Genomic DNA, 23,760 nt, shown 5'->3' on the forward strand with positions numbered 1-23,760 from the left:
TAGGGCACAGCCCTCCTGTTATCTGAGATGCCTTGAACTGGAAAATCACACACACACAAATGGTTATATCTCAGGTTACATATTGACAGTAAGTCAAAGCCAAATGAGATCCATGAGGAGGATTCACCCAGTGGGGCAGCTATTTCCAGCAGTGCACACACAGCCAGAATAATTCACCAGCTTAGACTCTACCATTATTTGATAACTGCTTTCTTTCCTTTCTTCTCTTTCATTTCTATATATGTGAAATTTACAGTGCAGTCTGTGCCTGCACTGAGAAATACTGAGGCAACAAACTGAATAGCCAAAAAGCACTAGTGTGTGTCCTTACAGTGCCCAAGCACAGTAATACAAATTAATCTATCTCTTTACACAAATATGACAATGGGCAGCACTCAAATGTGACAAGCTGTGAGTTAAGTTGTAGTGTGGTAGTCCACATATCTGAAAAGAAAGACACTCACATGAAAAAATGGTGTGGATTCAGATCATTTCAAAGGAATAAGACTCAAAATTAACTGGGCCATGTTAGCTAACATCTAAATCTGACTTTTCTCTCTCTCTCTCTTTTTGTAAGAAATTTATTCCTAAAGACTTGTTTTCTTTCTTTTTTTTATTTCACATTATCCAACTCCTTCCTGCTGTATAGTTACTCTTTCAAAGAAAAGGTCCCTAATCTACATTATTTCCGTGGAAATACTTGCACTGACTATATCTAGGTTCATGCTGGAGTGAGATGGAAAGACAGATATCTAAATCACAACCATTTAAAGAAGTTTGGAAGTAGCATTCAGTTCCATCACTCAAAGACGTTGCTGCAGGGGGCACATCGCCAGGGTACCATGCCACAGAGGTGATCGCCTGTTTGCTTCCGTTGCTGAATTAACTCTTCCAGGGCTACAGCCTTGGGCAGGTCGTAAGGGGAAAACTGCTGAGGTAAGGTCTGTCTTAATAGGTTATAAAGCTGCGTGTTTTTACTTCAGTGTAACTAAGACCTATATATATTACAGAGGTGTTGCTACAACAGTTTATGCTACCTCACAGAATAACACATGCTTAACTAAAAATATTGCTTCTATCAGCATAGCTGATAGCACAGCAGGGGTTTTGCCAGGGTAGCTATGTCCCAAGCCAAAAACAGCTGTGTCATCAAAAGCTGGTAGCACAGACCTGACCGAATTCTGAACTGCTGTTAATGAGGTAAAATTACAAGAAAAACAAAGCTTTTTAAAATTTACCGTAAGATGAATGCTCTAAAATTAATCTTAGGGGAAAAGTGGTTGATCACATAGTAAATTTAAAAAAGGCTTTTTCCAAAGTTTTCACCTCAAGCCAGTTCATGAGAGTTATCTATCTCAGGGTAAAAAGACAAAAAAAACCCAAAGAATCTAATAGTTTAGCCTTTAGGTCAGCTTTTATATTCTATACATCCATCTATATTTTATCTAGATTTCATATGTGGGCTCTCCTGAGGGTCCTGATAAAGGTAACTAACAAAGAAAAGCCATAACTTTATCAACAGGCTACAGTTGGTTATACAAGAGCTCATATCCCACTGGGAATATCTTAGGAGTATCTGTCAGTTTAAAAGCTTTTAAAATTACATGTGTAGGCTAACTCTTCTGCTATAGATGCACCTAGTTGCACATTCAAATGTTAGTGGAATTGAATGCAAAGTTTCAGATCTATACAACATTGTATTAAATATGTTCATTTCAGATTTTACAAGTTTCTAATTCTATATTCATTAAATGATGGACATCAATACATATATCAGTGGAATAACTCAATCTGTGGTCAGTATTACTCATTCTTGCCTATCTTAAAGCAAGTTCTTCTCTATCTTAAAGCCAGCAGCTATCTTCTTCAGCTTGAAAAATTATTCCCAATGTAGATTAATTTGGAAAACCATTGCCATCACATGCTTTTCCCTACTATAACAGTGAAAGCTAAAGAATTTGCACACAACTCAATTTTTCTGCTGAATAGCCTCTCTACTCTCTGCGATTCACCCATCATTTACATTGAACCTATACCAATATTACTTAATTGGCATAAATCAAATTACTTCTGACTTACATACCGTATGAATCGAGACTCAATCCTTCTTTTAGCTCTCCTACCTTCCAGAGCAAGTTTATGCCAGCTGTTTTACAAGCAGTGTAAGCAAGTCATTATGATCTGTATTAGAGATCTTCAAGGATAACAAGCTATTACCCTGCTAAGCAGCTGCTAAATGGTACTAATTACCAGCTGCAGACCACTGAATGTGTAGATTTTGTGTGTATAGTGTAATTCCCAGGGTGTATACAAGGCAGTAAACAAAAACCAGACAGTATAGAACAAACTATAGACATTAACTATCTCCACTTTAATCCAAAATAGTTGTGCACATGGCATATGAGTGGCCAGGGCAATCAAGGAAACGTCTGGTTCCAGGAATATCTCATCACTTGACACATTTGGCTCAGACACCCCCTTTCACGCAGCGTAGTCTGTGATAGTTTACACTGTCAATCTAAATTGGAGATGTTTCACTTTTGTTCATGCTTCCACCCATGCACTCCTTCCCTTCTACCTTGCCCAGTGGTAGCACATGTCTGACCCTCATGAGCTTGTAGAGGGAGCTAAACGAGCTGAAGGGTAGCCTTATGAAAGATGATTTTCAGCTGATTTAGCTCCCTGAACTGCCTTACTTCACGAGGAGCATAAAGGAAGGTGCAAGAAAGGAGAGGGCAGAAGCACAAGAGAACACAAAGGAGAGCAATCCATGGCAACCTCAATTTAACTCAGCTTTCAATTGTGTTAGAAACATACTTGGCAAGTGTTGCTGGATGTTGTTTGTATCCTTAGGCTACTGTCAAAATAACTTCAGTGGCTCCCAGCCACCTGCACAGTCCCCTTCCTTTCTTTGCATTGGCCCCATCAGCTATGCAACAGCTAGGTGAGTAAATTTAGAGAGCTGACACAGCACATAACTGTTCATTTTGGGGGATGGTTCATTCTGTCTTGGGATTGATCTGCTGAACTGACTTGCTCTGCAGCCACCCAGTTGCTAGATCTGAAACAAGAACCACGCAGCCAGAGCTGTGGCAGGAATATGCTTGCAAAAATAGGAATGCAAAATTCTAAATTGGAAAGGACAAACAAAAAACACTGCCATAGCATCCAATGAATATAGAGGTATACTAGAATAAGCATGTATTTTATTGATATAGCTTGATTTTTCTACTGAGAAATGCACTCACCTTGCAGAAGTCCCTTTCTACTGATGTCCCTACACTCATATATGAGCACACAGCACAATTTCAATTAAAGCAGTGTGACTGTAGTGATCCAATTCTTGATTTTCTAGGCAAACCATCACACACAGAAGGCCACTACACAGTGCAATCAATACATTTCCCTAAACTTTCAACATATAGAAAACAATTATAACTGATTATAAGAATTATAACTTGTTACAAAACAAAAAAATACAAAATTGATGGATTGTAAAAACATCATTTTAAGCATCTCAAATAATGAATATTGCCTATGTCATCTGGTAGATTTGCATATCCAAGAGTTTCTCCCTGCCTTCTAAATCCAACCTACAGGTTTCTTTGATTTTATTTACTCGATTTTGTATCTGCTAACTACATTCCAGTTCCTTCCCATACTTGGTTTTCCCATACTTCCATACTTCCCATACTTTATGTTTTACAGACATTTTGTACGTGTAGAAAACATCTACAGACCACAGTCTGCTTCCCCTTATGATAGTGTGTGTTTTAATTTAATCATTAAGTAGTTGCTGAAAGAAGACCACCATAACGAACTTTTATTAATACTTGCCCTTATCATTTGGGTAGCTCTCAATTTCTACTCACAAATCACATAAATGGGCCTGCTAGTTTTCCTTGTATTTTCCTCTCCAATCTTGACACCATCATTCAGATGATTTCCAGTGATAATATGCCAATTAATGAAGCCTTTCTATAAGAGCGAGCCTAAAGGGGATTCCTGCCTCCCAAATTCAATATCCTGTTCTTTACTGTTACCTTTCACTTAGAGAATTTGCATCCAATTTGGATAACATTGGATGTTGTAATCATCAGGTCCCTGGGGGCAACACCAGCCCTGCCTGTCCTTGCCCATCCCCAGGGCCTCCCCTCCACCCCCAGCCCAGCCCCTGCTCCATTTTGGCCCAGCCCAGGGCTGTCAGTCACAGAATCACAGAACGACCAAGGTTGGAAGAGACCTCTGGAAATCATCTAGTCCAACCCCCCTGCTCAAGCAGGGTCCTCTAGAGCACGTTGCACAGGATCCCATCCAGGCAGGTTTTGAATATCTCCAGCAAAGGAGACTCCACTACCTCTCTGGGCAACCTGTGCCAGTGCTCTGTCACCCTCACAGGAAAGAAGTGTTTCCTCATGTTCAGATGGAGCTGCCTGTGTTTCAGTTTGTGCCCGTTGCCTCTTGTCCTGTTGCTGTGCACCACGGAGAAGAGTCTGGCCCCATCCTCTTGACACCCTCCGTTCAGATACTTGTACACATTGATGAGATCGCCTCTCAGTCTTCTCTTCTCCAGGCTAAACAGGTCCAGCTCTTGCAGCTTTCTTCACAGGAGAGATGTTCCAGTCCCCTGCCCCACGATGCCGCAGGGGTGCCAGCTCCAGCCCCACCATGGCCCGGCCCCTGCCTGGCCACGGAATAAAGTATTCCTGACTAAATTCCTTATTATTCACATATGTCACTTTTAGGACTTTAAAATTTAAAAATTTAAAATGGGCTGTGAGAGATTTTCTGGTTGAGGTACTGTCTCCTATATGGTAAATTTATATCTGTCAGCCCAATTCAGTCTTTTAATACTAGTTCCCTTCTTTACACATCTCAGAGCTGGTCAACAGATGTGAAAAGCCACAGGCTGAAGACTACTGTTCTACATAAGCACTCATTCCTCTCTTAACGTTTTCATTTTATTATGGAGATAAGTTGGATTTTGATATACATATCCATTATTTGGCAATATTCATTATTTTTATTTTTAAAGATATCAGCACTCAATCACAGTTTTCTATCAGAAGTGATTACAACAAAGGTAGAACAGCAAGGCAGCTGGTAAGTATCTTACTCAGTGACACTAACGAAGGCCTTGTCAGGACTACCCTTGTTATAACGCATACTAGATTCCAAAATGAGTTACGTAGGGACTGAGTTCATTTACTTGATAGCTGGTGGATGATCTCAATGTCCAGCAATGAAAGTAAACTGCCCAGATAGGTTCGTGCCATCTCTTTCAGTCAGTAACAGTACTGCTCTGACTGCTCAAGCTCAGCTTCCTAGAAATCACTGCTTTCACTCACTCTTATCCTACAGCTGTTTCTGTATGCTTGCAACCTCTGTACCACCTTTGCCACTACTTTCAGTTCCCCACATCCCTGACAGTATCTACCACCACCACCACCTATAGGCCAATAACAAAAACACTTGAAAAATCAGCAAATATCACCTAATCACCATAGGAACAACAGTCCTGCCTGTCTGCCTAGCTAAGATAAAGCCAGCACAGAAGAAAAAGGCTATTATAAACTCGAAGCTTCTGACTACTGCCTTCTTAAACCACCTCAGTATAACCAAAGAAAAACATCTCCGTATTCCTGCTTTGAGGTAGAGCTACCACACTCAGGCAGCTGAAGATGCTTACAATATGAAGACTTCACCTGATTTCAATCTTCAGTATTTGACATAAAAAAGTCACATAGGGACACAGTAGATTGAAGTGACAGTTTTATAATATTTCATCTAAGTTCATCTTTCAACTAAAGAGGCAAACTGGAAGATGTTCAATTCTACATTCGATATCACCAAGTTCACAGGAGGCTAAGCCTGCAGATCAATATGATGTAGGGCAAACCTATACTGATTTACTGGTGAAGTATTTGAGGATCTGGGGAATCTAGGGTAAGATGTAGGAAAAGCAGACTCGTTGTATCATGCTTAGTACTTCATGCCTCTTTGATATCAATTAGTCCCTTAGAAGGGCCAAACTACCATGCTGGGACAACCAGTAAACTACAAACCGAATTTAGCTTTACCTGTGAGGTGCCAGGCCCATATGGGTATGGACTGCAGTGATAGGCAAGCCGATAGAGGACAAAATTATACTCAAACCACACCTAATATAATTATATCTTTTTCATGATTGATGGAAGTAAATATCTGACATTTAAGGTGACACTTTAAGTTGGCTTTGAAGTAGAATGATCAGTTGTTCCCTACTAATATCTCTCTGTTTTGCTTAGCCTGTCCTTGCACTAGGACACTGAGAACCGGCTTAGCTTAGTACCCTAGTCAACTCAGTCGTCTCCAAAATTCAGATACAGAAGTTGGAATTGCAGACCTCTGGTTCTGATCTACCTTCCCCATTCTCTGTCATGGCTTTGAAGCCTCTACAGCCATCCAATATCTTGTCTCCCCACTGAATAGCTGTTACAGGCTTAAGAGGATTATGCTGCCTCTTGTGGAGATGGGAAGGCCACATCAGGATCATAGGTCAGAAATTCAGTAATTGCATGCCTATAGTCACTACCTTCAACTAACTTATCAGCTATGTAGAAAAACATGCACGCAGTTTCAGGAGCAGATGCAAATACACTGTGTATAACCTCCAGCAGCAATATAGGCTGGGGAGTGACTGGCGGGGGAACAGCTCAGCAAGGAAGGCCCTGGGGGACAACGAGCTGGGCGCGCATGAGCCAGTAGTGTGCCCTGGCTGCAGAGATGGCGAACAGCAAGCTGGGCTATGTTAACAGCAGCACAGTCAGTTGACTGAGGGAAGTGATTATCCCCCTCTGTTTGGCACTCATTAGACCACATCTACAGTACTGTGTCCAGTTTTGGGGACTTCAATGCAAGAAGGACTTTGATTAAGTGGGGCAAGTTCAGCAGAGGCCACCACAACAGCTGCGGGCTGGAGCAATTGCTCTGTGAGGAGAGGCTGAAGGAGCAGGGCTTGCTCAGCCTGGAAAAGAGACAGCTTTAGGGAGAGCTAATAGCAGCCTGCCAGTACTGATGAGGAGGTTATTGAGAAGAAACAGAGCTAGGCTCATCATAGTGGTGCATGGCAGGAGGACAAGAGACATAAGCTGAAACAAGAGGGGTTCCAAGCAAAGGAAAGGAAAACCTTTTTCACCATAAGGAGAGCCAGGCAATAGAGAAGGCTGCCTAGGGAAGCTGTGCAATGTCTGTCCTCGGAATTTTCCAAGACCTGACTGGACAGCCCTGCAACACCCTGATCTGATCTCAGAGCTGACCCTGCTTGCAGCAGGAGGTTGGAGTAGAGACCTCCTGAGGTCCTTTCCATCCTAGGTGACTCTATAACTCAATGAATTCAGCAATCATGAGGTGAACAAGGGGAAAGGGTAGCCAAAATCACATCCCCTGACAGAAGAGTGCTTCCCAGTTCCAAGACACATCATGAGTCCATGCTCATATGGAGCTACTTGGCAGATTTGGGCTGCAATGCTGAGCTACAATTGCAGGGGCACAAAGTTCCCAACTGATATGCAATGCTAGTTTCTCTTCTGCTCAAACAGTTTATGCACCAGACCTGTAAGTTACATCCGGCAGACAAAACAGAAATCAAGGAGAAGGCAGAACCTTGATAGAAATGCGAAAGTTACTAGTGATCAACAGAGCAAGAGATGAGGACTAATTCAAAGAGAATATGCATGCATATAATTAAAACCATTAATATAAAGAGAGAAAAGAAATTAATGCCCATGTAAGCATCAGTCGAACTACATACACATGCTGCATTTACATCTGGCCTTTTCTGTCCCTCTTGTATGGTTCTGAATAGTTGCACCAATAAGGTTTTTGGGGGGGGGGGGTGTGAAGGGATGATGGGGGAGGGCTTTAAACCAAAACAAGTCCAACATTCATCCCATATAGGAATCCTGTGAAGACAGCAAATTTCAAATGGGGTTTATTAAAAAGTTTACCATGACAGCTGGTGCTCTGTTATAGGATGCCTCCTCGGTAGACTATGAAACAAAGCAGCAGTTCACATTTCAGACAGATGCTTCCAGCTTTAAGAAAACTGCAAGTCATATTTTCCCTATTCTCAAGGGGTGAAAGTGGAATTCTAGAAAAAACTACCGCTATATGCCAACAATAGTTCTGACTGCGAAAATCTGAAGCACAGACCCTAGCTCAGTGATTTAATGCTGTAGCTGTCATGTTTGCTTTTGAGTCTGAATTTAATCAAAACCCTAAACAGTGCACGGTGGGAGAATCACCTCCTGCAACCACCTTATTGTTTCTCACGCAGAATCACAATCTGTACTGCTCCAAGGTCACATATATACTACACTGTAATATACAGGCACTAGAAAGAAACAATGTAAGAAAGCAATATGCAGCCTCAGGCTGACTGTCAGAACTCTAACTTGAACTGTTTACATAAGGCTTAAAGCCCATGTTTAAAGCATGACATTTAGAAATATCGTCAACATCACCTTAACTACTGACCTTCCTACCTCTGATCTTGGATGCAATTCGCATAAAAACACAAGCTAGATTACCTGTTCCCTTAGATTCATTGATTGTATTCTTACAAGCTTCAGTTCCTGCACTGTAATAGCCTGTTACTGTGATGGCTGGAAATAGCAAAAATCAAGAAGAATCAGTTGTCTGTTCATTATGTCATATCAACTTTTTATTCATTTCTCTCTCCTAACTATAGAGCTTGTTCTTTGTCTACTTGTGCAAAAAGTTTTAACAGCTAAAGCCCTGCACACCAAGTTATGATACCTTACTGTATTAAGAAGAAAGAATCCATCAATGTATGTGTCAGCAAAAAGAAGAATAACTGAAACAACAAGCAGTGTACATACTTACTGTTTAGAATTTTTATTGAGGAAGGATAGCCTTAAAGAAAACTCATAAAACAATGTACAGATAAACCTAGCTCTGCTTCTGATATACTTGTGTTTTGACTGGGAAAGGCACTGCAATTCAGGAAAAAGGAAAGAGCTCAGCAACTAAAAATATATTTGTTGCATTTAGTGGCTCAGGCTATATTCATTTAGTTCTACCTTCTGAACTTCTAGAGGAAGTTGTTCTATTTAGTTATTCCACTTCTAAAAAGTTTCAAAGAAACATTATTCTTGCAATTAATATGATGGTGATCAGTCCAAGTCTGTATGTTGCAGGATCCCAAAATGTGGCCTTTTTTCCAGAGTTGTGGTTAATATTCCACTAAAGCAACATTCCTCTGGTGCAACAATGGAAGTCATTCTGTTGGAAAAGCCTTCTAAAACTAAATTGAGAAACTGAAAATGCTTTTAAGGAACTGCAAATAAATCACCCAAATTTTTAACACAGAACTGTATCATTGCTTTAAGCGTTTGTTGTTTTTAAAAAAGGGGAAACAGAAAAGGTTATTCTCTACTGATTTTTATGCTAGACCAATCTGCGATTGAAATAAAAACATCTTAAGGTAAGTGATACTGAAAGATGAATACAGAAGTCTCCCCTTTGAACTGAAATATTATTGGAAATCAATCTGAAGCATGAAAGAGAAATATACTGAAGGAGAAATCAACTTCAAATTGCAGAGGGAAGATTTGATTCTTTCTATCTTTACATTTCACAAGTACAGACTAGGGTCTTCTGCCATCATGGGAAAACTTCCTTTTAATCAGCGTGACTTCTAACAACACCCAGGGGATGCCGGCAGTACCTGCTACTCAGTGGAAACCCTCTTTCATCAGGAGAGCAGGCTTCTGAATGGTGCCGATTTACAGCCTTGCATCCCAGTGCATGTGAGGAACACCAACTGCAGATCCCCTTTGAAAGGAATGGGAAAACTGCCAGGTGCCAGTTAGTTGGTTGTTAGTGGCCTGACAACCTTTTGTTGGCATCATAGTGAGTTTGTGAGTGGTTAGTCTTGGTATTTCTTGCTTTTTTGCGTGCCAGAACATACTAAAGTGGAAAATTGTTTTTAATATTACATGGAAAGGAAAGACCTTATGGACAAAAACACCAAAATGGAAATACAAATGAGATTGACAGCCTTAAGCTGAAGGAAGTGCAGATAAGGTGTCTATAAAGATTATCAGTTCAAACCAATTATACCCCTAAAAAACTTGGATGCTTATGTAAGGTAATGGTCTTCTGAATAGTTTTTCTTAACATTTTAAATTGCTAAAGCCTTTTGAATTAGATCCTGACCATGCAAAATCACGATGAATTTACATACTGTCTAGTCCCACTGAAGAAAAGCATTAATCATAGTCCATCAAAAGAAATAGTTGGAAATTTTGAAAAAGTGCTCAAAGCTAAATGAATAACATTCTTAGTTTTAGAAAAAACTGTACATATTTTCACAAAGTTTTCCTCATAAACTATTATGTGCTATACTTACAACAGAGGCAACATATAAAACCATGATTTCTACTTAACCAAATGTGTTCTTGTTTGGATTTATAGAGATAAGATTCAAGAATAGGCTTATCTATCTACAAACACACATCGCAATGCCTACGATTTAGAAATCTGGTCTCTAAGGAAATGTTTCTAGAAACTCTCTACAGGAATAAGGAGAAGGTAACATTTCAGAGAAGTGACCAACAAATCCCTTAGGGTGAACTTAGAGACACCCAAAAATTTCAAATAGGAACTGCTAAATTCAAATGCATATCTCAATCTTGACTTCTCAGAGCTTAAACATATAAACAGGATTGCAAATAGTCCAGAATGTACCTCTATTTTCCGAAGAACTAATAAAAGCTCATTTTTTTCAAAATACAGCTAGTGGTAGAGACGATAACAACATCAAGGCTTTTATACAACAGCTTGTTAGGCAGTCAACTTTTTACAGCTTACTATACTGCAAGCAAGACGACCCAGACGCAGCAAGTCTATCAGTCAGGAGATGCACACTCAAAACAGCCACCAAAGCAATCCAGCACTGCATCTGCTGTATGTCCCTCTAGATCAGTTCCAGAGGATCCAAAATGGAGGGAAGCCTTTTCTCTAGTTCCTTCTGGCTATAAGTAGAGGGTAGCTATTGGGCATGCACAGAAACTAAAACTGCAGCTAGGACTGCCTAGGGAGCTTTCAGGACTAAAAGAAAACCAGATGATGGTCAGAAGCACTCCTGTGGTTAGACAGGCCACAGGGAAAAGGAAGAGGCTACATAAAATTTACACTTATCAAGCGTATCATTCACTTCAGTGACATATTATACTTCTTTTCTGTAAGTTTTATTTATTCTAATAAAATAAATCTGGTCTATCAGGAATCACACATTTTTTGTAAATAAAGAGTAGCTTAACATACAGTTCTCATCTTGTAGCTTTACCAAACTAATAAAAATGTAAACATACATACAAAAGAACAAAAAGCACACATGGTATCCTGTAGGAATTCAAATGTATTCACATTTCATCTCCCTGTGATTTTATGATTGCTTTTGAATTGGGTTGCTTTAATTACTTAACATCTGTTACCTAATAATGAAAGGCATTATGTTTCCCTGTGTCCTAACAAAAAGATGCCCTGTGTTGCTAAATTCAGCACACATGTAACTAAACAAGGTTAACAGCCACACTGAACCTGTAGGGTTGAGGGTTGACTCTGGTTGGAAGTGTGCCTCAGCCTTCTGAGCTTTTGAAATAGCTTCTTCATCAATGGAAGGATGGAGATGGTTGACTGATGTTTCATTTTTCCATGCACAGAGCTAATTAAGTCACTAGCAGCACACCTGACAGTCGGCTGTGTTAGTCTTTTCTAAATTACAGCTCTAGGAGTTCCTAATGCAGAACACATGTAATCGTCTGTCTTGTCAATATAGTCAGTTACAGCATATATTCCTTCCCTTCAAGAACCCTGATTGTGCAAACTTTTTGCACTTCATTAATTTCACATGCTGTGAATAGCCCCTTGACTTTATTATTCAGAGTGTCTAGTGTTCAAATCTCTTAAGGATTGGGTCCATAAATATTAAATTGTATAAATTATCATACGTATGTATTGTAATTTCTTCAAAAATCCAAAATATTTTTATATCGACAAAACCACTATTATTGCACATGTATAGTGAATTCCACGTGCACTTCCAAAAAAAGTTGCATGATGTTTAGCATGAGAGTAAACAATAATTTACAATTAAAATATATTAAATAATACTATCACAATCTTGAACCAAAGCATTATAAATCTTGATAAATCTATTTATGTTTTAAATTAAAAAACAGACCAAATACTGGATTTCTTTGGGTAAGCAAATAAAGACTACCTGATCTCTCCAATAATTTTTAGCTGCCCTGTAGTTCTGCTTTGAATGGGGGTTATTAAGTTCCTCAAGCTGAAATTAGATTAAAGTGATTTTTTTCATCCCTCTTCATGATTTCTCTATTCAGAAAATTACTAATAGGTGGCCTCACTTCATATTAATATAGTTTTTGACTGAAATTTTCAATCTTTAATTGTGGAGGGTTTATTTTGTTCTGGAGGTTTCTATACTCAAGCTGAACATACCCCAACTGTTTGCTATTTTAACCTGCTCAGGGTTGGAAAAAAACATGCAGAGCTTATTGGCTAAGGTGAGAGGGCTTGCCAAGGACGGTGTAAAACCAAGAGCGCAGCCAAGGAACTGAGAAATGCTACTCAGATTACATAACCTCATCCTGATTCACCAAGTGTGTTTATTTGGCCTCTATGCTCATATTGTAATACATATATAACAAGGTTATATATGTACATATATAAATATATGTAAAACACTTCAGCTATTTAATATTTCTCATAATATCACTTACAAAATTCTATGCCTTTCTCTTCAGAAGACTGAAACAGAAAGTCTAAAATCAGAAAGACATTGACATACTACAAATATATCACGCAAAATAAATGTTAATTAAAGTGCTGTTGAGAGGAGAAAGGAAGGAAAAAGGTTATATTATGTATTTAATCAAAAGCATTAAGGTAGAAAGATTTTTAAAAGTGGAAGTAAGCAAGAGTGGGATATTCTAATTTGGGATAACGTAGAAGATTGATCTGAACTTTCATACAGACTTCTTTTTCTCCTCCAGCAGTCACCTTGTTAACTCAAGATGCAGGGGGGTTTGCCTAATTTAGTGAAACTCTGGCTTAACAATAAAGATCCAACTTGGCAGATTTAATGCCATAATAATTTTGTCCCCTCTTTCCTACACTTTAAGTACAATCATAATAATATGTTCTGTTATTTTGTCTTTAACTTTGTTCTATTACTGTCAATATATGTTTTTAGTAGATATATTCTTTTACCTTTCAGTGATGTCTAGTAACAAAGATACCTCTGAACTGCTGCTGACACACACAAAAACAATCCTCATCTAGCGCTCTGGTGACCTTTGAAAACAAGGTATTGACATGCTCTGAGCCTAGCTTCCTAACCGCTCCTGCCAGCACATGCAAAAGGATGTGCCACCAAAAATTGCCTCCAATCAGTTTGTGAAGTGGTAGCTCAGGTGTCAGGAAAAGAGATGCCCTTGGAAATGAAGAAAGGTAGCTGAAAGTCAGAATCCCAAGGGCAGACAACTGAATTTATTCCTACTCTCTTCAACTATAAAAATACTTAAAACGAACAGTTTATGCTATACACTCTCAGTGATCTTCATTCCTCAGACTTTCCCCAGTTTCCTGATACCTAACAACAGACTTCATTCACCTAATGCTCGTCCATGGAGTCCTCTGTTCACAGCTCCTTATTTACAGCCCACATCCTAGCTCTTGCCGCTTTCTAAACAAACTGTTGACAACTCTTAAACCTGAGCTCTGAGGATCGGTAAGTTTACCCTAATATGTTTGCCAGACACAGGCAGTGGAACCTTGTATTTTCCAGACCACCCTGTCTGTATCCAACCAGGCTGTCAGTACTAGAGAAAGATACAACATTAAAGCAAAAAAAAGCTTATTGCAATGAAATACAAAGATAAGAGCTGAGTTACTAGATTTGGAAACAACGCAAGGAAATAAGAATGTGCTTCACTTCAGCTTAGTTTCAACTTCTCACAGAATCACTGAGGTTGGAAGGCACCTCTGGAGATCATCAGGTCCAACCCCTCGCTCAAGCAGGGTCATCTAGAAGAGGTTGTCCAGGTCCGTGTCCAGCTGGGTTTTAGATAGTACCAAACCTCACAATAGTATTAAACCTTCTGAATAGCTAGAGACACTGTCATCTCAAGGGGAAGTGAGTTGGGATCTCTTCTTTTTCCCTGCACTAAGCCACTACTCTACAGTCAATCCACTGGGGCTAGGACTCATTCCAGAGGAGACCTCCCCCAACAGGAGAAACTGCAACAGAAGGGGTATTGATATCTTCTGCTTCTTCCCCCATTTTTCCAGGCATCCCCTGGCGAGAGAAGGAGGAGTAAGGATGTCCCCAGCCACTATGCCCTCCCACTGCTAAAGGGCAAAGGCCACGCTGGTAGCCCTGCGGAAGTGCTGGGAAGATGCCCAGGCAGGGTGGCAGCAGAGATGAGGAGGGCTGACTAAAGCAAGCAGAGCCAGACTCGGCCTCAAAGGAAAGGACCAAGACTTTTTATTACAGATGCGATGCGGCATTAGCATTAACACCCAATCATTTTGGTATGGGACGCATTTGGAGTCACAACGCTAACACAGAATCAGCATATGGCCTATGAAAAGGATGAAATGAACTTTAATTAGGTTTAGGGACTCTGCATTCCCCTTCTGACATGCTGATTTTCACAGGAGTACCTCTCTTGTCTCAAGACTGAGTTGCTGGCTCTCTGAGCTTCCTATCCTGACCTTCCACGTCCTATAAGCATGGCAGACCTTTTGCTATACTTTATGACTGCACTGCAACTTAGTGTTTTCATAACAAAAGATATTACATACACAGCATTTCTGACAGCCTTATGATTTTGGCTATGCTGCAGGATTTCTAAGAGGCTGTGTTACAGAATATTCCAAAAGATGACTGAAAATAAATTCAATCCTTGGGTTTCCCTTCTCTGTCAGATTTAGGGTACAGGACTGTCACATTTATCTGTCAGTTCACAACGTCTAGAGATGCTCAAAAAATCACCTCTTTCAAAGCTGCCAGCATTTTCCATTGTTGTCAGTAGCAATAGCTCTAGGTTTCCTTTGGGAAGGACGGATATCCCTTATTCTCAACAGGCCAAGCTACCCAGACCTTTTGGGCATGATTATCTTGTATGTTAAGCAGAAATGTAAGCTCAGATTCAGTTTATTTCGTAATTGCTCAGTTCATTTCCTAATTGCTCATACATGTCAGAGAAGAAAATCTGAGCTCACGCTTACCATAAATGTAGGTGCAAGCACACCTACTCTGCAGTGGGATGGAACGGGATGCAGAAGCTTCTTTGGCTTCTACCTTGCAGTAACATTATATGGCTGATGTCAGCAGGACAAATGTCCTGCTGTCCATTATTGATATGGATTTGACATCTCAAATAACAGTGCTGAAGAGGATTTTAAGGCAACTGAACCACAGCTGTTCTCTTGCCAGCAGTAGAGACGTAAAAAACCTGTATCAGACAACACATTATGCTCACTTATTCACTAGCTTCTGCTCCTATACATATCACCACTGAGAACAATAGTTGTAGAATCTCTCAAAATGATCAGTGGCTAGGAGGTGTGGGTGACTTTGCCCACAGAGATCAGACACAGAGCTGAGGGAGACAGAGGATTTCCTTTCAGTCTTCCTGGGTCAGATGAAAGACCACATTTCAGTTATGAATAATAACAGAAAAAAATAGAACTAATTATTTAAAATGCCCCCAAATAGAGCAAAACTACAACATTTTGCTAACTTTTAGCTGTACGGTGAATATAATGAGTCTCCATTACTAAACTGGTGGCAAAGCATGTCAGTGCTACAATTTCTAAAAGTCCGTTTTAAATTTCATTTTAATCCAAACTAATGATTCCATCTATTAGCATAAATTACCAGAAAATGTATTTTGTGCCCACTAGCAAGTACTATAGTAATTTTGGAGCAGATATATTTTGCATAAATAACAAAGGCACCGAATTAAGAGCAAAATTCCAATCACATTCAAGTGTGAAACGTGTCTCCACACTAGTCATATTACAATTTCATCTTTAGATACATATTCATGTTATCCAACTCACCTCATCTACCTAACCAGACTATTTCTCACCATTTCCATATGTGCTGTCTACTCTATATAGTTTCTGATATTCCAAAGAAATGAGCCCCTAAACTTCACTTGGGGGGCTACTTCTAGCCTACTCTGTTCCTCTTTCCACTTTTTATATTAAATGATATTCTCTTCATACAACTGTAAAACAGCCATTTTTAGCCAGTTTTTTTTTTATGCCTACAGAATGGGTGTTCCATCTTACTGAACTACTACCAGCTGAGTTCAAACTCATTCAAATACGGTCTACTCGTTTTGTTGCAATTCCACAAGGTCCATCCAATGTATTCACATTTTCTACTTAATTGCTAATTATGTAACTAACATGCTCTTTTTTTAACTAGATCCTCAAGCCAAGCAAAACTATTCCAGGATTCATCAACAAACAAGAGTTTGCTTAACAGTGTCACAGACAGGACTGTTAAACAGATTTGGGAACTGCTTCAATTTAAAGAATGGAGGAAGCAGATGGTTGTGGTAGAACTTTTAAGATCTCAAGATTTGAAGACAGTTCCTAAATAGGTCTCAAAAATGAAGAAAATAGTTCTGACTGTTATTCCGCTATTCTGTTAAACCTGCTATTGCATCAATCTGTTCTTGTATACCCTCTTCGAAGGGTAAAACAGGGAGGGAGTGTGGGGGGCAGAAAAAAAGATGCCTAAGCATTAGCAGCATGAGTGATCCTGCTTCAGGAGAGGAAAGGGAAATAAAACGTGATAGTGAGTGGACCGAGTAAAAGCCAAACTCTGGTTCAGACAGACACTGTACATGATCTCAGCCAAAAGGCTGAGAAGCTTGAGGACTTCTAAGTGCTTTGAACCAAAAGATAGCAAAAGCATTATGAAAAAACATTACATTCTCTTCAGAAAATTGACTCTGCATGTGCGTGCTGTTATTTAAATTATAGCACCTAGGTTCCACAGTCTGCTTCTTAGACACCACAGTCTGATCATACCCTCTACATGGCAGGATCAGGCTTATTCGCAGGCAAATGAGTTATATTATACCTTGAGTGAAATTCATCTCTTCAAAGCCTTTGCACTACAAGCTCACAAAATTAATTATCCATAAGGAAAGGTGTCACCTGATAAAATTTAGCTGACTGAAACTATTTAATTGGCTATTGAATATACTGCAACACACCTTTATACTTGTTAATTATCTCATTATAGACAAAATGGCTAGTGTGAAAACTAAATTACCTCTGAAAAATTAAAGATACATTCAAATATATTAAAATATCCTGTTGTCCATTATAAATATGTAAACACAACTGAATTCTGTGGGGGTTTTTTGTGTTTTATAAATACAACTGAATTTTTGAAGAAGTGATGATTTCTTATCTTGATTACTTTCGGGATTTATTCCAAAACGTAAAACATTCAGATCAGTTTCAATCCTGACTTTTCACAACATATCCTCCTATATAAGAAGGGGCTCCTCGGTAGAAGCCGCTCCCCCCAGTTTTGGATCCTCAGCAAACTTGCTGAGGGTGCACTCTGTCCCTTCCTCCAGGTCATTGATGAATATATTGAACAAGAGTGGACCCAGGACTGACCCCTGGGGGACACCACTAGCCACAGGCCTCCAACTTGACTCTGCGCCATTCACCACAACCCTCTGAGCTCGGCCATCCCTTGGATATTGAATGGATATTCAATATCCATTTCAATAATATCCATTTCAAGTGCAGGATGCCATCCCTGTTTTTCCCCTCTCTTACTTTCTTCTGTCTTAGGTATTTTCTCCTTCATGCTCATGCTATTCAGTTTCAGCAGTTGCTGAATTTTCTGTTCTAAGTCAAATGCAGCTCAAGGCCAAATAGGGGCAACACAAAAGACTGCTGATCCCCATCACCACTCCAATAAATGATCGACATTTCTTCAGAATAAATGTTAAAAGTAGCCTGGAGTATCTGATTTTTACAGAATCCTAAAAATCCTATCTAGTATTCTTCTTGGCTTTTAGAGAAAGTTGGGAGCTATGGGAACACTGCGAAAGAAGATCTTTAGCTATAATTCCTATTTTTTTACAGATTAGGAGAGTAGAATGAAAAGTTGTGAATTTTATTTGTAATTTCAGTTGTAAATGTTGCCCGAGACACTAACTTTAACAGAAGAGTCTTTTGATCCATTTCCTGTATAGATCTAAACATGTATGACTACACCTGAAGCAATGATTAATACCGACAGTTTGAGCAAATGCCCACTAAAATCAAGGCTCAGGAGTGAGTAAAAAACTACATGTAGCCAAAAAGGCAAAAATTAGGCCAAAGCTGGAAACCAGGTTGCATGGTGTGACTCTAGTTCAGAGCCTCTCCTATTAAGGTAGTTTTGTGCTAATATGACTACCTAATGCTGCCTTAAAGTCTGTTTGCAAGGGACTGCTAAAAGCATTACAATTGTTTTATTATACGCCTCCCGAACAACAATATGGAGATTCCTGGAGATTTCTAAAACTTGAGAGAGCTTTACTATGAGGTTGAGTTCCCTTTTAAGGAGTAAATTACAAAATTCTGCAGATAACTATCAACCGTACCAGGGATTAAAACAATGCTAGTTAAGTACAGAGAACAACTAAAATGAGAATCCCCAAAAAGTGGCAATGTATTTCAAAAGTATATCAAGTGGAGACCTGACTCACCGTGGATCAACATCATCTCATTCCTCTAGGCAGGCCAATGTCATTAATATCATTGTTCTTTATTCCAGATTTTTGCTTAAAAATGGGAAACTAGTTTTCAAAGTAACTTGTGTGAAATTCTGTCACTGATGATATAGAAGAGGTCACACAGAATCATGATAATAGTCCTTACTGGTCTTGAAATATATTAATTTATACATATATTAACCTCAGAGTGATTTTGTTAGGTTTCTGACTGTGTGCTTTCTAGGTCTTAAGTGATAAGCTATACTATATTGCATGCAATATATTCTGTTGCATTGATCACTTTATGATTACTATCCAACAAAAATCTTATGTTTCCTGAAAACAGGTAAGGAGAACATGGAAGCTTTTCCTCCAAAACTTTTACCTACAGAATTAGGAAAAAAAAAAAAGTCCACGTTACTGAGTACCTTCTTTATCATCATGATGTACGATCGCATCCTGTATCATATCAGCAAGATTGAAACGGACTCGGTGATTCTTTCCATGTTTCAGTTTTTGGGCATAACCTTCCCGTTTCTGCAAAGCCTTCTCTCGTTCATAGTACGCCTTTATTTGATCACAGCGCATGCGCTTCACCAGCCGCTGCCGCTGGCCGAGAGGGAGGGACTCCAGCAAACACTGGTCAATTTCCATGTCATGTGATCGAAAAACATTACATAGCTGGAAACAGCCTGAAAGAGAGGAGAGAGAAACACATTTAGATGAGGCAAAATTATTCTTTCAAATATTCAGGGAAGCATCTACTGGATTTCCTCTCATGTGTAGCTCTTTATCCTGTGAGCCCTGCTTGACCAATGTCGATTATAGAGAGCGTTTATCATTATTATATACTTTCTGGAAACACCACATAACTAATTCCATTAAAGCATTAATGTATTTTTTAAAACCTAACTCAATTCATGTAAACAAATGTGACTAGAAAGATGTCTAAGAGTTCAATATGTGAGATGGGTGAATATCTAAATAATTCAATACAATTCAAGTAGTTCACATTTGCTTACAAAAAAGAGAATGTTAGGCAAAGAAAAGCAAGTCTGATGCCTGTACTTCTTTTTCACTCATTTCCATCTTGCTTTGAGTTAGAAAATACCTGTTACGCAGTGAGAAGAAAAATCATCATATCACAGTTATAATGACTTCATTAACATGCAGTGGATACTCAAGCAACTATCTGTTAAAAACACCAAAATCATTCTAGAATCATAACTATGTGAATGACTTTTTTTTTTTTTTTGGCATGGTATATAGCCATCCAAGTTGAACTGTCTAATGAAAACATCAAATACTGGAATCCTCATGAGGAAACAGATCACAAATATATCCTTGATTTGGTTACCCTTAACATTCATAGCATTACCTTCAAGTCAGATTCCTCTTTTCTTGTCACTGTTAAATTTGCTATTTTTACTGACATTTCAATAACAGTAATGTTCTTTCCCCATATCTATTCCACTGAGAGTGAACACCATAAGAGAATATTGCCGCTGGCTGCTTTTCAGGGGACAGTTCCGTTACACAGGGAGACCAGTGGTTGCCAGATAATTTTATTGCCAGAGTCCTGGGATGTTAATCCACATTTTTCCCATCGATGATTCACCCACATTTCTCATTTCTAAGGGCTGTGAGCAGCCCAGATGAGAATGTTTTTTCTCTCCTCGGCTGACGGAAGAGCTCTTGAAAGGGATGTAGGCTCAAGTCACCTTGGGCAGTTAAGAAATACCAGGAGGTCTGTGCAACTTTAATTAAGCCTGCTTTTGTCTACCCATTTTTCTAAATCTTTAATTACATGATCAAAGGATCCTTACCTCATTCAGGGCACTGGCTGGGCAGTGCTGACTAAATGACTACTTTGTTTTCTCCTTGCTGCTTGACATATGCCTAATCTACTGAATACCGTTCAAACTCTGCTCTGGAGGCATAATTAATAATTTCCTGACAAGCTTTTGTAAAACTCCTATCACCAGAGCACGTAAGTGCTTCACAAATATTTATGGTTTTCATAAAAAAAAGAGGGATAAAAGGGCATTATTATCCATATTCTGTACTGAAGAATTGAGATAGAGACAGGGATTTTCTTTTTAAATCACTGATTTGAGGTGTCCAATTGAAGTTGTCTATGCTCTTTCTCAGATTCTTTTTTGTTTTGCTTTAAAGATGTGGTATTCTATTATATAAAATTGTTATATAACACTATAATAAAACACTATCAAAGTGAAACTCCTACTGACTTCAGCTGTAGATCTGAATGCCAACCACTCCTATAAATCCTAGGCTCTTAAGTCAGACATCGCAAAATTAAGGAACATATATTTATGCAAAAAGTGGCTAAAGTATCTTGTTGATAAACTCCAAGACACAAGCAGGCACAGAATACATTTCTACGGGTCAAATTCAGTCTACTTATTACCCTTATTACCCTTACATAAATTACCCTTTTCCTCCCTATAATTTCTGATCCTTTCTTAGTACATCCTCAAGTTACGAGAAAATGAGTCTGTCAAACTAAAAAACTGGAAACAAGTATACGCTTGCATTAGAACAAAATGTAAACACTTTCTTTTTGTATGTCAAAAGCAAACAACTCTTCTTCTGTAAGACAAAATCTTCTATTTGACCTCAAATGAGATATTTCATTTCTGAGCGTATTTCAGAAAAGACAAAGAAATGAAAGAGTAACTCCATAGAGGGGCTAAAGCTCCATAAATCTTTATTTCCCCTTTCACTCGCAGAGATCACAGTATTCAGCTAAGATACACGTACAGACCATGCTCAGCCTGAGGTAGTTTGTGACAGAATCTCCTTGATGTCACGATATGACTGAGGAATAAACAAAATTCAGACCCTCCCTATTAGAATTATTCTGCCTTGTATAAAATATTTCAGTAACCACGTTGTAGTCTTCCCAGCAAGAAATGCTGCGTAGACCACTGAGCTTTTACCACACCACATCTAAGTCTGGGTATACTGATTGCCAGCCAGGCTTGCGGCTTCAGAGGGAGAATCAGCCTGCTATGATGAACCGCGTTTGACAGCACAAACTGAAATGTTGGGAACAGTTAAAGAGAAGCTGCTCCTAACTGTCTTTCAGCTCTTCACTGCTACTTCATGACTGCAACAGGAGCATGACTGCAAGAATTTTCCTCTTTTGCTCCTACGTTTCAGGAGCAGCAGCTAACAGCACTGCCTATAAGCCGACATAACTAAGATGTAGAAGCCCACCATTCACTGCTCAACCTTTGCTCCTTGATTTCGTGGCCATGCAGGTGATCTCAGATCTTAGCTGGAAGAAGACAGCATTGCAACCCAGCTGAGCGAAGAGCTTTGCCTCTGCTCTGTTTCTTCCTCTCTTTTACCTCCCAAAACGGAGGAAGAAGCAACACTCAGGCACTTGGGCTCTGGAGGGTACGGCTGAAGTTGCTGTCCACCTCTGGAAAATTCAGCAGAGGGTGAGAATTATTGCTGTTGCTCTAGTCTTAGCTGTAAATCAGTGTTGTTTGCTGACAACAGACTTTAACTGTATCTTTGCTTCTCCTCTGCTTAGCTCGTCTGCAGTTTCCACTCTTAGGAGGAACTCATGCTGTTCATTTCCACATGACCACTGAGACTGTGCCAGCTGCTGGGCCCCTTCTCTGACACAGTGCTCTGCTCCTCCAGTGCCATAAATCACGCAAATTAGCTTAAAGCCTTGGTTAAATAGAGCACAGCAGAAGAAGAGAGTGCACAGCCAGACTCTAGTTTCAGCTGGAATGTGGCTGACTTAGTGCCCTCTACCTCTCCACTAAGAGGACTTTCAGCTTTTATGAGTGCTCCTGTATTTGCCAGCTCAGTGAAGAACTGGGCTCAGCTGCTGGACTGCCAGACTTGCTGCAGGTAGTAGTTTTCAGTGTGTGGCCAGAGTCAAACAGCGTAAACAGATTCAGAGGGTAACTATTAATCCACTTGAGCACTCGGTCCCAGCTGAGAAGTGATGAGTTGCAGATGGGATTTTTCCTCTCAGCGCATCTGGAACCTGATGCATCCCAGATGAGATCAGTATCTGACTGTGGATTTAATAGCTGCAGGTCAGCATGCTTGTTGGGTTAAGTGCAGATTAAACAATATAGTGTAGACACACACAACAAGGCAAACTCGCGCAGAAGGGCGCCAGAAGGCAAAGAAGGCACCTCTCCATTTTGCACATTTTGCACAGTGGTGTGTCCTTCCCCGGGGCATGGTCATGACACGCCGCAGAGCACGTTCCCCAGAGGCTGCTGGAGGTGCTGCATCAGCTGTATCTGAGGCCTCAACCCAGACAGACCCTCAGACAGCAGATGCAGCTCTGCAGGTGTCAGGCTGCAGGGAGTGCCTGGGGCCTCTCCGTGAGGCCTGGGCTGACAGTCAGCTCTCCTGTGTGAGGTGTGCTGTGGTTGACCAGTTGAGTCACCAGATAGAGGAGTTACAGGAGGAGGTTAGTAGGCTGCGTAGCATCCGAGAGGATGAGCGGGGAGATTGACAGGGTGTTCTCGGAGACTGTTCAGCTCCGGGAGTCCCCTGCCCCCACTGCAGCGGAGTTGTCAGAGGGCTCAGCACCGTGTGTAAAGGTGCATCATAACGCTGTTGAAGAGGGCTGGAAGCTGGTGACCTCTCGTAGAAGGAGAAAGGCTCTTGCTCCTCCTCAAGAGTTGCCTGTGAAGAACAAGTTTAGCGCCCTCCAAGCCGAGGAGGAGCTGGGCATGGCTCCAAGGGAGGCAACTGGCCTGGCAGACCCTGTGCCGTGCAGGAACACCCGGAAGAAGCGGCGAGTGATTGCTGTGGGTGACTGCCTGCTGCAGGGGACAGAGGCACCTATCTGCCGACCTGATCTCTTGTCCAGAGAGTTTTGCTGCCTGCCAGCGGCTCGAATAAGAGATGTCGTGGAAAG

The 23,760-nt window shown here is 40.1% G+C and overlaps 1 protein-coding gene across 6 annotated transcripts in view; it reads right to left on the minus strand.

Annotated features, from left to right (window-relative positions):
- The window catches only part of MYO16 (myosin XVI), a 407,211-nt gene that overhangs the window by 283,513 nt on the left and 99,938 nt on the right, over positions 1–23,760 (minus strand). For all 6 annotated transcript variants that reach the window (XM_068927513.1, XM_068927524.1, XM_068927518.1 and 3 more), the window contains one exon: positions 19,268–19,531. In XM_068927513.1, coding sequence (XP_068783614.1) covers positions 19,268–19,493 — 226 coding nt within the window. In that variant the 5' untranslated portion in view covers positions 19,494–19,531. The remainder of the gene's footprint in view (positions 1–19,267; positions 19,532–23,760) is intronic.

The sequence above is a fragment of the Struthio camelus genome, chromosome 1, assembly GCF_040807025.1.
Source record: "Struthio camelus isolate bStrCam1 chromosome 1, bStrCam1.hap1, whole genome shotgun sequence".
NCBI lineage: Eukaryota > Metazoa > Chordata > Aves > Struthioniformes > Struthionidae > Struthio > Struthio camelus.